The 15,381-nt window shown below is 40.2% G+C and overlaps 1 protein-coding gene across 1 annotated transcript in view; it reads left to right on the plus strand.

Annotated features, from left to right (window-relative positions):
• The window catches only part of DIP2C (disco interacting protein 2 homolog C), a gene marked incomplete at both ends in the record, with an annotated part of 330,160 nt that overhangs the window by 302,522 nt on the left and 12,257 nt on the right, over positions 1-15,381 (plus strand). Inside the window, one exon of the mRNA XM_082015390.1 lies at positions 379-440. Coding sequence (XP_081871516.1) covers positions 379-440 — 62 coding nt within the window. The remainder of the gene's footprint in view (positions 1-378; positions 441-15,381) is intronic.

Here is a 15,381-nt window from a genome sequence, read left to right on the forward strand (position 1 = left end):
GCCATTAAACTGTGTCTCCTCAGCAATTTTCGCGTTCCTTTATATGACAAAACATGTTTAACATTTTTTTATGTATCCACGTGCTGATTATTTGGCCTTTTGTAGCAAATAAAACCTGTGTTGACATGTGTTTGGTTAAGTAGTATGACCGCTTGATGTTTTTCCAAACCCCAAGGTAACAAGTACCTGGCGGTAGGTATGTTTTCCAGTGCTCTTTCTGATTCTGTAAAGCTGAGCTTTGTTTGATGAATAGCTTAAATACAACTTCTCCTTTGATTAGCATAATTAGCAGTGAAATGAATGTTTGGGTTTTTGGGGGGTAAAACTTTTTTTTCTCCCAGCCTTCAGGTTCTGATTAGCTGATGTTGTTGTTTACAGGGAACATCTGGACCAGATCCCACCACAGTGTATGTTGATATGAGGGCACTGAGGCATGACAGGTCGGAACCACCTTTTTCTTTTCTCTACACACAAATAACAGAGCACACCTCCCGGTCCCTGAAAACCTTTGTTATCCTCATAAATAACGTGTGCTAAATCCTACCACCGAGCAGTCATAGACACCTTTATTATTTGGTTAATTAATTTTACCATTGATGAAACTGAAGCATCTGACATCACCACTGCAATGATTAACAAGATTCCCTGCTTTTATTGCCTTCAGGATTTCAAGGCACTTGTATTCAGGTGGTGCAGCCTAGCCAGTCCCTAAGAAATGGAGTCCCATTAGGCCCCCATTAGCTTCACAGAGGGGCTTCTCTTGGGCTGGCAGCATTAGCCAGCAGGGAGACCATAGAGGGGATTTTGCTGCAATTCTTAATGCTGCAAGACTATGAGGGAATGGTTTATTGGGTTCAGCCATAGTGAGCAACCACATTCTGTAACTGTGGGTATTTCCTAGTTCTGTCTTTAATGTTAGCTATATGTACAAGAAGCAAGAATGAAAATTTACCACTAGCGGTATTAAGGAGATGTCTGAAATCTTATGGTTGGAAAGAAACTTGTGATTTTAGGTGTAATTTAGAAAATACCCATGCACCTGTATTTCAGTTTTCCAATACTCTGGTCAAAAGGCTGGCAGAGAGTCTCTTTACAAAATTTTGACAAAACAAAATGTTTTCTATGAACTGTGGAAAAGGTGAACATTGAATTGACAATGTTCACCAGCCCTGGTTCCTTTAAAAAATCTTTATCCACATAGGACTTTTTTTTTTTTCTTTTTTTTTTCTTTTTCTTTCATCCTTCTTAAAAGTTTAACTGAGAATTTGTTCCCCTTAGGTGAATACCAACATTGGCTATGTCAAAGTGACCAGCTCACCTTGCAAGGTGCAGACCTTACGGCACTGCTGGTCCAAATTATTCTCTGGATAGTTAAGTCAGATACACATATAGATATTTTCTTGTAGCACATGGAGTTTGGCAGGTGGAAGGAAGGAACTGCAAGATACTTGACTCTCTCACCATTTCTTTATTCTTTTTGCACACATTACCAACAGTAATGTTTATGTTTGATCCATCCTTTGGGATACTACTGTCTGCATAACTCAGCCATAGAAAACTTGGTCTTCCTGGCCCAGCAACTGTGGTACTGCGCAGACAAAGTCCATGCTCATACTCAACCCAACCAAAAAAAAGGGCTGTTTTGTAAAAAGGTGTTACTTTTATGTGAGCCTACCATCTCTGCATTACACTTTTGAAAGGAGCTTTACTTGAGAAGTTGAACGATTTGGGTTGTAAAAAAGAAATGAGAAGTGTAGCATTTCTTTACCTAAGAGCAGAGCAAACACTGTGACCAGGACAGATCTCATCGAGCCTCAGGTGGTCTCCTAGGCTTCTTCTGCAGTCACTGGAAAGGGCACGCACACCACCAGTGTATCACAGCTATCTATCTATCTCAGACATGCACCAGCATGGGATGAATTGACCTTTAGGTATCTTTCTTTCTGTATTGATGAGGAAGGAAGCTTACATAACCAACTTTGGAAATCAAATGTTTGTTTTTTAACAGACGCAGTAAGCTGAGACTTAACTTACCCACAGTGTTTGCTCTAATCTCATAGCTCTGAAATGATTGAAGTTGAACACAATGTAGATAGATACATGTAAGCATCATTCAAGTGCAGGAGAAAGAGCTAATGGATCATTAAAATAAAGTTGTAGCTACAGTGGGGGAAGAAAAAAGCAAATGTAAGTTAATTCCTTATTTGGGATTATTTGTTCTGGGAGGATAAATAAATGTATACAATATTCATTGGAAGGGAAGTATATAGAAAGCAATGTATATATAGAAAGAGAATATAACATTCACAGTTAGTTACAAAAAATTATAAACAATAAAAATAAATTTGTATATATTTATATAGAGGAAATAAGATCTACTGTTCATAAAAGCTGCATAAACATAAACTGTGGGTATGCTATTTCCCTGCCTTAGCATGCCATTTAGAAGTAGGCATTGTTATCGAGATCAGACTTTGCAGTGTATTAATTTACATTTAGTGACTAGTTCTACAGAACATGAAAGATGATCTTTAGAGTTGGCTTCTCAGATTGTGGTAATGTAGATTTTAATTTGATGGATTAAAGCTGTGCCTCATTTACTCAATCCTGTGGTATTTAAAATTAGATTCATGGGTCATGAATTAGGGGAGAAAACAACTTTCTTTGACAGACTCCTCACACTTGCTGTTTCTAACCATTTTAGTGGAACTGAATGTCACTATTGCTTAACAGTAAGTGGAAGATTGCTGTACATAGCTGTGAGACTGTATAGTAACAACCCACCAAGTCTTTGCAGGTCGGCCAGTCCCCCAACAAGATGAAAAATTTACACCGTACACTTAATGTGAGAAAATTTTTTTCCTCTTTCATATTTTAGAAGATATTTTCCAGAATTTGAGGAAGACTGAACATCTGGTTTTTTTCTTGGCATCATAACACATTCTAGTTGCTGCAAAAAGCAGCTCTAGTTCATCTCTCTGAGATTATTCAAATCCTACTCACATCCATAAAAATTAATAATATATACAACTATTTCAAACTCATCTGGTAATTACGTGTTTGCACACTTCACAGCTTATGAAAATGTCATTGGCTGATGGGAGTTTAGATCAAAATACCTGTGCTATGTACAATTTGGGTAGAGATCTAGGTGCGGTCTGTCAACCAAACTAGACATTTCCTCCCAGCTCTCACTGGATTTGGATGGTTTGCTTCTTAGGTCAGGTTGGAGGAGGTTCATCAAAAACCCCTGTGTGGTTTTGAGCCACCAGCCCACTGATTTAGCTGCTGGGACTCTGCAACTCTGACTGTAGTTGCCAGCTGAGGGAAATGGCTGGGAATAGGCTCACCTGGTGGTTCAGGAAACTTGTGTGAAGGGGTGCAACCACGTGGTCAGTGGCTGCCATCAGTTATGATACCGGGAAAAGGCTTGATTTCCTAGATGTAAGCACCTAGTGCAGTTTCAGATGCTACAGCTACTCCAGCAGGGTCTCCCATAGAGCTCATGTTGTATTTGCTAGCACTAATGAGATGTCCCAGGCACCCTGTGCTGTCTCAAATGGCATTAGACTCCTCTTGTTGGAAACTGAGTAACAACCTAATAGCAAGAGTATACAACTCTACCTTCCTCTCGATGACAATACATCAGTATTGTTGTACTCAGCATCTCATTGGTTTTCTAAAAATCAGAGTGTCCTCAGGATGGCCAAGAAAGAGTGAGCAAAGACAGGCAAGTCCCACTTGGACTGTTTAATAAAAAAACAGGAGAAGACTCCTAAGTTGGCACCAAGTGCAGGGTCCTGCACCTGGGTTGGGGAAAGCCTCAGTATCAGTGCAGGCTGAGGGATGAAGGGATTGAGAGCAGCCCTGCCAAGAAGGAGTTGGAGGTACTGGTGGATGAAAAGCTGGACAGGAGCTGGCAATGTGCGCTCGCAGCCCAGAAGGCCAACTGTATCCTGGGCTGCATCCAAAGCATCTGGCCAGCAGGTCGAGGGAGGGGATTCTGCCCCTCTACTCTGCTCTGGTGAGACCCCACCTGGAGTCCTGCATCCAGCTCTGGAGCCCTCAGCACAGGAAAGACATGGACCTGTTGGAGCGGGTCCAGAGGAGGCCATGAAAATGATCAGAGGGGTGGAACACCTCTCCTGTGAGGACAGGCTGAGAGAGTTGGGGTTTTTCAGCCTGGAGAAGAGAAGGCTTCTGGGAGACCTTCCTGCAGCCTTCCAGTACTTACAGGGGGCTTATAAGAAAGATGGGGACAGGCTTTTTGTCAGGGCCTGTAGCAATAGGACAAGGGGCAATGGTTTTAAACTAAAAGAAGTTAGATTTAGACTAGATCTAAGGAAGAAATTTTTCACGATGAGGGTGGTAAAACCCTGGCACAGGTTGCCCGGAGAGGTGGTAGATGCCCCATCCCTGGAAACATTCCAGGTCAGGTTGGACGGGGCTCTGAGCAACCTGATCTAGTTGGAGATGTCCCTGCTCACTGCAGGGGGGTTGGACTAGATGACCTTTGAAGGTCCCTTCCAGCCCAAACTGTTCTATGATTCAAGTGACTGATACGCCCCTGCACTGCAGTGCAGTTTGGAGAGGTTAACTCAGATCCCAAAGGCAAAATAGGTGGATTAATGCTTCACTGCACATGAGTTGGCCTCGCAGCAGGCTGCGCTGGCACATCACGGCTGGTCCCAGTTGCTGACTCACTGTGCAGCTCAGGTCCTGCAGATGTGCCCGTGTGCATCTGCAGGGAGGGCAGATGCAACAAAACTCCAGGCGTGAGCACCCTGTCGGGTTGTTGGCTGCATTTCTCTGCCTCTGGGTAAACAGCTTTATATCCCACCCCACCCCACCCTAAGAAATACAATAAATATATTCATATTCCTAGCCCATTGTCTAAACTGCTGATTTTCAGATCACTCCATTGTCATTTTAGATCAGTCATGTTCTCCTCAGAAAGCTTTTCAAGTGACTAAGCACAAGATACCTAAATATGTGAAAAGCTGAAAACTGCTTGGAAGATAAAAAAGAGAGAGAGATACCCTTTTCTTCGTCATACCAAAATACCATATACTTGCAAGTTGTTGGCTTTTTAACACTTTCATACTTTTGTGGCAGTAAAGATGTAATTTTAAAGCCCAAGCATCCCTCTTATCCAGCATGTTCTAAAACAGTATGTACATGTGTTTATAAAATTAAAAATGTCTAACAAGAAATACATCTCTGATACTAGCATAAAATTTCACAGCCTCCTCATCCTTAACAGCAGGCTACTTCTTGGTAGAAAAATTATTTATTGGCAAAACAAGCCACTTCATCAAACTGAGGATAGACCTCATGTGTATTCCAAAATAAATCTTCCTTTCAGATAGACAGGGCAAAATTATTTTTTAAGTGTTCTTCCGGAGGTCAGGCTGTATTTTCAAATGTTTCAATATATTTGCAAATGTTCTAAAACATACTTGTTTTTGAACCATTCAAAACTGTTTTCAAAATGTTATTATTTTAACCTGCTAGTTTAAATTTTGAAATTACCTTAAATTCGAAAGTAAGCTGGTATGAATAGGAAATAAAATATCATGAAAAATGTTGAAATATTTTGACTGCTTTGAATTTTCACTGCAAGTTTTAACATAGGAATTTTTTTTCTGTGTTTCTATATCTTTCATATTTAAAATGTTGTATAGGGGATTTCCTCAGAAGTTTTGATTAGTCAGCTGAAGAATCTATCTGATGATGACTGAGGGTGATCACTGATCTTCCTCTAAAGTTGAAACTTCCTGCAAATCCTATAAACATCCCCTTGCATCCTGATATTCTTGTCTGTAGCAAAGCCTTATCCATAAAGAAAAAAAGATTATGAAAAATACTGTCCTGCCCAAAGTGGGCAAGGAAAGATCTACTTTCATATCAGAATTTATTTTAAAAGGATAAAAAAAGTAAAAGGAAACAAATTCAGTACAATCTAAGTCTACCTCCAAAAGAAGGTAAAAATGTCACCTGTCTTCTTGTTCAGTAGCAGTTAGTGACAGCTTATGAGCTCTGATGGAGTTGGAGGCTTAGACTTCTAGGGGGAGAGAGCCACTAATCAAGTCACACATGTATTGATGAAGATTCTGATACCATTTTGCATGCATTTGTAATAGGTAGTTTCTTTATTTTGACTACAAATTGTATTTAATCTGATTATTGAACTACATCCACATTTTGTATCAAACTGTGTAAGAATGAAGACTTTAAATCAGTGCTGGTAAACACTGTTCTCAGTTTTATTTTATACCATCTCTAGCTTCACATACGCAACCATCCTTACCCCTTGTATCCTTCTGATCCCATCTTTAAATTCCAGTATTCCCTTTGGTGAAATAATAGGTGTGTTAAATGATCATTTAAATTATTCGGTTTCATCTAGTTAAGTCTGTATTTTTTTCATTAGGGTTAGAAAAATTGAGAATTTAATTTGTTAAACTGTTTCGTGGTTTACTAGATTTCCTTTTGAGCTACATGTAATGGAGAGCTGCTTGGATAGTTTCTTGGTCACAGACATGGTGAGGGAGCCAGCACCAAAGAGGGAACCAGATCCAGATGTAGGATGTTGCCAAATAGACTAGAAGCACCAAGATGTATTTGGGTTCAAGTTACTCATTCTTTAGTCTGGCTATCATTCAATGTGTGGCTTGTGGTATCCAGACTCTCTCATTGAAATACTCCCACTCCATCATTAGAACAATTATTTTAATCTGATTACCTCTGATTATTAAACAAGCAGTTTGTGGAGCTGTACAAATAAGTGTCTTCTCTTCCTCTGTGGTCACTGACATCTTGGAGTGATCCAAATTAGTGTCTCTCAAGAAAGAAGTGATCCTTGTATATACTTATGTCATTAGTAGACTTGATTTCTTAGGAAGTCATTTGTGTGTTGTGTTAAATCTTATTTTTCATTTTGGACTTCGGGAGTGTTCAGAGAGCTCTGAACTTCCATCAGACTTGCTCAAACATTGTCTCATTGACAAAGGTGATTTTGGAGGATGGAAATTCTGAATCTCATTCCCCAAGAAAAGAAGGGAACACCTGTAGCATTTCAAAGATACGTGAAAACAGTTACTTAGGATTTATTTTTACAGATTGTTTATATGCTGAGCCCAGTCTCAAATGCAGGCTCTGTCAAAAGGAATCAGTTAAGGCTTTGGCTTCATTTTAATATATTCCAGCGTTTCAGACTTCATGCGGGAAAAGAAAAATAGCCTTTTATTCTGGCTGTCAGTTGTTTATCCTTCTCTGTATTTTACTGAAACTTTCATGTTGTGTATACATTGTTTTGGGTAATACCAAGCAATAAAGCCACAGGAGCTTTTTTCCTAATTCTCAAACACTTCTACTGCATCTACCTTGAAAAATACTCTTATTATAGGGTTACCAGACAAAAGAACTACTTGGCTAAATTATTAGCTAAGCTATAGCTGCAGTGGTGCTCTGTAGCACAGTCGCAGCGTGGAGAATAACCATTTTATGGTCACATAGTAGGGAAAAGAGGCTGGGGGGAGATATGTCAGCAGGAGACATGCTAATAGCAAGTGACAGTAAAATAGTTACCTTTTGTGAAACTTTAATTGATTAATCATACTTGAAAGCCATTTGCCAACAGTAGCAAGAGAGAAACTTTGAAGAGCGCTCCCTGATGCACTGGGGAGCAGTGTTTTTTCCAGCTCTTATAATGACTTACAGCATACAGAGCCCAGTCACAGGTGGCAGAAAATCCCAGTCGTCAATTATTCACTCTGTGTGGGATCCAAAGGAGTAATTAAAAACTATTATTGCCCCCTTTGACATACAGCCACCTTTTACCTTGAGTAGGTAACGTGAGTAGAGTATTTTGAGGTTTGAAGTGCTCTATACCTGGCAAAGAGTTCAAAACACAGACCTCACAAGTCATTGGCCTCAGAAAGCCACCAGTGCTTCGTACGCAATGAGCTCTTTTACAAGCTGAATTGTGTCAAGTCCCACCTCCAGCAGTGCCATTCCAGTCATCCTGAGCTTTGAGGATCTTCTCATATGGGTAGCTCTAATTCCAGGTTTCACACATTACCCATGCTTTTCTTTTAGATTGTCTGTTGTTTAACTATCTGGGGGTTTTCCTATTATTAGAGAGACAGGTTTTTCATGGAAAAAATTAAAAGCCTTTCACCCCTGTGAAGTCAGTAGAAGAGGTTACTCAGTTGAGAGGAGGCGAGGTTGAGGTCTTTAAAATAAAACCTAAGTCCCTCAAAGTTTTAAGTATGGTAAGTTACAATGCAGTTTGATTTTGTGGAGTCTTTGTCAAATCGTATGGCTTTAGGGCATTTTCCCATTAACTTGCAGAATCTCATTAGTGAGCTTAAGCTGTCTGTCATGGTACTGGCAAAACTCTCCTTGCCCTTCATGTTTTTGCTCGGGAGAAGATACAGCCTTGGCCTTATAGTGGCATTGTGTTTTGTTTCTGCCATGCAAATGCTGCTGTCTCAAAAATCCCATTGGCACTTTTTCTGATCTATGGGAAACAAATCTCCCAGAAAGAAAAGTTTATTGAGAATGATAAGCATCATATCAACACTTCCAATTCTGACTTAGAGGAGAAGTTCTGGTCTGTCTAGCATGGATGAAAGGTTCTCTCTTGCCGTTCCTGCCTGCATCAGGGGACGAATCAAGAGACTTGGTTAACCTCTGCATGCTGGATAGTCAGTGACTAGGAATAAGCTGACAACTTGGGAAACTGAAGAGGAACAAACTGTTCAGAGCATCATCTAAAGGGGCTGTACTGTTTATGTATGGGGATCTAGACTTATAACCAAATTTGTAAATGTACCTATTATAAAAGTTTTGAAAGATGCTTCATGTTTCCAGGCATAAAGCAACTTCTGTTGCAGAGCAGGAGAAAGGGACAAACTTCAAATAACATTCAGATAGGAAGGAAGTCACCTGCTCTCGTCCCAGTCAGTCTGAGCTGTGAGACTAAACTAGCAGGTTGGGAGCCCTACAAAGCTATTTCTGTGCTTTTTAAGCCTTTTTAAGGCAAGATTACTGGCTCTTCAAGAATTTCCTCCCTTGAAACAAGTCTATTTTTTCTTCAAGGGACCGTAGTGATTTTAGTGGAACAGGACAAGAGTTGGCTTTAAATGTGGTTTTTGAAAGAGGATGTGGGTTAGCATACTTCAACTACAAATCAAGAAATTCCAGTTACATTTCCCTGGAGGGCTTAGGGGAAAGAGAATACTGTAATGTGTACCAAGCAAGACAGAGACAAAGGGAAAACAAAAAGCCGTAGCTTTCCAGGAAAGTAGCTGTACTGCAGTTGTACATTTGTGTAATTGTTTGCAAGTGCCATTTGCATGTGTAAAAGAACTAGATGGAAAATGGTTCCATTTTTGTTTGTTTTTACAAACCAGTTTTAAATTTCCCAATAACATTTCAGCTTACGAAAATACACCAGCATTTTTACTCCTGAAGAATGTCTGATGCTGTTAAAAAAGGGGATTTCCTATTTCAGAGTATACTAAGCTGCTTTGGTGTTACAGGTCCTCCTCTTTCAATCATGGTCCTTACAGAGGCTGGGAACTGATAAAGGAAGCTGGCTGCTTACATTTCTGAGGAAGATTTATTAAAAACTCTTCCTTTTTTATCCTACAAGCTATACTTCTTTCTTTCTCTCTCCCAGAGTTTGCCATGAGTCTAACCATACAGTTACAGGAATGTCTTAAAAAAATAGAATTTTCATTCTTCCATTTTCTTTACAAATAAAGTGTGTTATATATTTGATTTTTACAGGTAGTGTATTCTGAAGCATGATTTGCTTTGTTTCCCTCCTTTTGGTATATACTACTAATAGAGCACTAAACAGTCATTCTTTAAAAATGCCGAGAGTGATCAGCATAGAGTACATTTAATGTTTCAGCAGTGGTGGAAGGAGTGCTGCTTTCTCATACTGCTACCTTAGAGTGCATTTCACAATGGAGACACCTGCTTTTGAAGGCAAAATACTTAATGAATACATAAAAAATTTAGAGCAAGCCATTGCAGTTTCTGCAGACCTAGCCACAGACTGTGGTGTGCTGTAAGAGATGGAGTTTCTTAAGTACTTTCCATCCCTCTTTCCTTTCCCCTCTTCTCTTGCCCGCCTTTGCAGGAGGACAGAACCCTTGCTGTCCCACACGCTGACAGTTTTTTGCTGTGAATAGCTCAGCAGAGGGTGCTACACTGGCCTTAGCCCTGGGAAATGGGCTCTGTCACCTTTGGGACCCACTCCAGCATTGCTAGCCTCAGGCTCTCATTCAGCTCCTGTCGGTGGAGTCTCTGGCTGTAAGAATATTGAATGGTTAGGGTTGGGAAGGAGAGCTCTGAAAAACAATGAAACATCTTTACTGACTTCGTTAGAGATGTAACATCCTCTTAAATAGCTCTTTTCAATAGCTCTTAACATATGACTTCAAGCCTTACATACCATTCTTTATATTAGATATACTAGAAGTGTCTGTTGGCAGATGAGCTTACTTACGTGAAGAGTCTTGTGAAGCTCAGCCAGGGTTCCCAGTAAGTCTCCTGGGAAAAGTCCCTTTTCAGTGCCTTCAGGGGTACAATGCACGGCTGCTCGTGGCACCACTGACTGTTTCTTCAGAGCAGTAATCTGCCATCCTAATTCAACTGAAAAAATCAGCTCCGGGTGTTGAAGTTTTCCATGCACAGCAAGTCTCCCTGGTGTTTGTTAAGGAGAGAGAACTTTCTGCAAGTTCTTCCCCAAAAACACAGGGTGCCTGCTCCATGAGTCAGCTGGTGGTGTGAATTTTGAAGCTTTTAGAAAGATAAGGAGGCAGGTAAAAGCGAATGACTTGATTTCAGAAATTTTACCTTTGAAAATATTGTATGAATATAAAATACTCATATTGCATTGGGGAAACTAAATTTCTTTCCATCATTTGTTAACAACAAATAGGGTAATTCAATTAGCTGAAAAAGTTTTCAGATCCCAAAGCTCTGAAGCTTTGAATATCCCCTTCCTGGACCTGAATTCCTGCTTCATTTCAATCCCTTTGCAACTTTCTGAACTGTCTTAAACCCTTGTGTAACCGTTTCTGCTTCTTTGTTCAGGCATCTGAAGGATTGGAAGCTTTTGACCTCAGGGAATTTGGGGGACATGAAATATAATTTAGGTTTATAGTGAAGAAAAGTCTTTACATTAAAGGAAATGATTTAGTGCTAATTCTTTAACTGAACTTGTTGATTATAGAATTAGCAGGATTAAAATATGTCCTAGACATATGGAAGATGTAATGGTTGTTCATTTTGTTGGCTGAAGTTTGCCTCAATCCAAAACCTCCCTTTTTCAGTATCAGTTATCTTTATCCATTATCTGAATTTGTCGTGTAATGGAAGGAAAACTGCTCTGAGGAAATCAGGAAGATGCAGGGAAACTCTCTTTCATTATCTAGATTTTTCCCTTCAGCGTGGGTTCAGCTATGCCGTTTTCTTACTTTTCTGATCTGGCTATGTGAACTGGGTATGTCATTTTGTAAGGCAGAGCTTATGTTCTTTGATCCATGGTTCCATTTTTTGGTAGAATGACCTCATTGACTTGTAAATTCTGGAATAGTTCTTGTAGAAATATTTTATTATTTGAGTAAAGAGAAGATGCACTGAAAGTCTTGAGTGTCAAAGAGCCCTGACCCCTGCCCAGGATCCCACTGTTACCTACAGTGCCCATCTTTCCTTTAACAACAGAAAATCAGAACAGGCTTCATCAGCCATTTCCCACTGTCAGTCTTACTCAGGCACCACCTCAACATTAGACAGTGATATATATATCTCTCTCTATATATATATCTGAAAGGTGTTGATGATGGCAATAGTTTCTGGCCATTGTAGTCAGAACTGGGAAATCACTGTGCAGTGGGTATAGCCACACGAAAGCACATGTGCTCTCTGGCATTAAATGCCTTACAACTAGATTTTGGTTAAAATTTCTAAAGAATTAGGTGGTTGTCTTTTTTCACCAGAAAAGACCATGTTGTTGAAATCAGAAGAGATCTTTTCCAGCTTAAGGAAAAAGATAGACCTCTCTAAGTGGTCAAAACACTCTAACTTTTGCATTTTTGCTGATGATGGTGGTTTAAGTATTTTCAGTTTGGAGAGTTAATTAACTTAAACTTCAAAACAAAACAAAAAACTGAAACACTAAACATAAGTAACCTCCTTTGCTGACCTGCAACATTTTTTCTTTCAGATTCAGTTTACAGCTTCCTTCCATATTTCACTTTTTTTTTCCAGTTTAATACACAAAAAATTTCAAAACATCAATTTCTTGCAGAATAGGAGAATAGCCACTTTTCCCTCACAAGCTCAACTTCTAGTGAAAGATGACGATTAGCAGGAAAACTTAAGAAATAGGACTGGAATGAAACCAAAGAGACCATCAGCTGTTTCTTTCTGCCACAGAAAGGCTATGGACAAGGAGGGGACTTAGGATGCATATACTGGTATTTTCTCTATATACAGTGTATTTTCAATATATGTTAGGTTATACTTGTATCACGTCCCATCTGGTTTCCTCTACTTTTTTTTGCTGAAGGTTTTCAAGAGTGGCAGCATCCTAAACAGTTACTGAAATAAATTAGTGTGCAAAATAGCCCACTGAATATATTTAACAAACCAAAAAGCTGGACTTCCAAGCTGGCATGACTGCAAAACGGCATCGTGTGAGAACAGACCGCTCAAGGCAGGAGGAAGAAGAATTAAGGGTCGATAGGGTAGACAGGGAAGTAAGAGCTTGAGGTGATGGAAGATGCAGTGCTTCAGTACCCAAGTCTGGCTAACAGCGGAAGATGCTGGCACACGGGCAAGGAGGAGGAGGGCAGTTACCATGGTCAGCTTGTGGAAATGTCTATAAAGGGAAGAAAAAAGTTGAAGATGTGGTTTTTGTCCAAGTTTTAGGGTAAAAGGCAAACGCTTCAGCTGCGTTACATTTAAAAAGAAAAGGGACAGTGGGAAAATCTCTTCTGAACTGGACGTGGAGAGCTAGTTACAGATAACAAGAGGAAGCTAAGAACAGTTTGTACCAAGCACCACAGTAAAAAGGTTCCTGACTATGAAATACGTTCAGCTGAGAAATAAACTCTGAAGGGAAGTAGAAGAAGCCCCATCATTTGAAATACTGTAACAGGAGTAGACAAAGCACTCAAAAGTGCACTGCAGGGAACAGTCTTTTTTTGGCAGGGAGCGAGGCTTGGATGACCTAATAGCTTCTTTCCATCTCTATTAGAATCACAGAATCCAAAGTCTTTCTCAGAGCAACAGCACAGCCAGCTTTGAAAGTTTGCCTGGTTGGTTAGTACCACTCTGCACACTCCAGCCCCTGCAGATTCCCAAAGCAGCAGTTAATAGCTCTGCTGACAAACTCTCTGATTAGTGCGAAATACTAGCAAGCTGTGGAATATACTTTGGAGAGTTTTCATCACCAAACGGACCAGATCTAAAAAGGAACATAAACAAAACTTGCAGTTTCATGTAAGATAGTTGGGCAGAAAGACATTGTTACTGTATTTCGATATCCCTCACATGCTGCACAGCAATGACAATGCCAGTTAGTTATAGCTTGCCAGTGTTCATTCTGAAGTCAGATTTCAGTCCTACTTTTCTACAGCAAGTGTTTGATTTAAAGGAGGTGAAATCTGTCCGATGTATTAAATTGTAAGAAGAAGAGGTTTAGCACATACTGGTGTTGTAGCTGCATTCCCTGTTAAGTCCCAGTAGTCAAACTTTGAAACATAGGCAGCTTTCTCAACTGCACATCTCTAGTTAGAGAGTTTTTTTGAGGAAAAAGACTGATTCTTAGGAACAAGTGAAGAAAATTCTAAAAATTACACTGTCTTATACTATACAAATATTACAGCTTCATTGCCTATCGTCGTTGCTTATAGCTTCGTAGCAGTGCAATGACTCTTAAACATCTTCTGCCTCTCCCCTCCAGTGAGACATTTTGGTGGGAGAGGAAGTCCATGTCTGCCCTGCATTGGGTCACTCATTCATATTTTCCCTCTCAGCTTGGCTGCAAACCACCAGAAGGTGCAAAAGTAGCTTTCACGCCCAAGGGCAGCATTTTTCTCCCATCCACTTGATTTTCAGGCTCTTTGCCCAGGCTGGCTTTACTACATGTTGTCCTCTGCCTGTTCCAGCACGCCTAGAAGAAAGCAGAAAGCAGCGGGAAGGCTCTGTACTGACTTTGTAAGAACTTGTTTTCACTCTACCAAAGAATGGCTGGAGCGCTGCAGAGAAACAGGACTTGCCCTTTCTGGACCTCTGCTGTCTGGGAGGACATTACGATTATTTGTGAATTTGGAGAAGGTTTACTAACGTTGTCCTAAGCAGGCTGTAAGGAGCCGTGGGTTTCTTTGCCGGCATCACCTGGGTAATTCAGAGGTGTTGATTTTCCAGGATCTGACGGGCCCTGTGCTCTGCCTTTTTACCTTGCCTGCCAGACCAGCCTTGGTAGCGATGCTGCTCACTCCAGAGGGGAGGTGAAGAAGTTTTCAATCGTGTCTGCTGTCTGTGTTTGTCAGTGGAAAAAGGGAAATCTCTTGGGGAAGACTGGGAACAATTGAATTATTTTATGCTGAGGCACAGTAAAATGCTTTTTAAAAATTATTGCCTAATGTCCATAATTTATTCACAGTACTAGTCCCAGCAGAGTTAATAAGACTATTACGCATTTAAAATTAAGTATGCACACAGGAGTCGGTAACATCAGAATCTAATGTTTTACTTCTATTTTTTTGAAATCTCTTTGTGGCAAAATATCTTTTATCGTTTCAGAGTTGTTAGAGGTTTTACAGCATGTTCCCAAATGGTTTGTGAGCTTAGCAGAAACTTTTTTAAAGGGAGTCCAAGTTTTTGAGCACTAACAGGGCCCTTGCAGAAAACCTCCAGGAGAAGCTGTTTCTATGTTTAGCGCGCTGCTGTAATAACTCTGTAGGGATGTGAGGTGGAAAGCACAGAGTGGGAGAGGTTTAACAGAATTGGAAACTGCGAAATTGCGCCTTCTGGATCGGCATGTGCTAAAAAATCAGACGAGATTAAAGGAAATAGGTGGAGAAGGGAACTAGAAGAATATGCTAGTGATAATAAGAACAAGGTGGGAGGCACAGATGCTGAAAGCAAAGAGGAGAGAGATGGTCGGATTTATGAATGTTGATTCATTTCCAGTAGTCGCTTCATTGACTGTTGAATGTATAGCTTTATTATATGTGATTTCTGCTAGGCCCGGAGTTCAGCAACACTTCATTGAGGCATATCTTAATAACAGGTAAGGAGCAAAGGCCAACAGAATCTGTGGGCAGCTCTGACATACTCTTTTCCTGCCCC

The sequence above is a fragment of the Phaethon aethereus genome (genome assembly GCF_964289735.1).
Source record: "Phaethon aethereus genome assembly, chromosome: 2".
Classification (NCBI taxonomy): Eukaryota; Metazoa; Chordata; class Aves; order Phaethontiformes; family Phaethontidae; genus Phaethon; species Phaethon aethereus.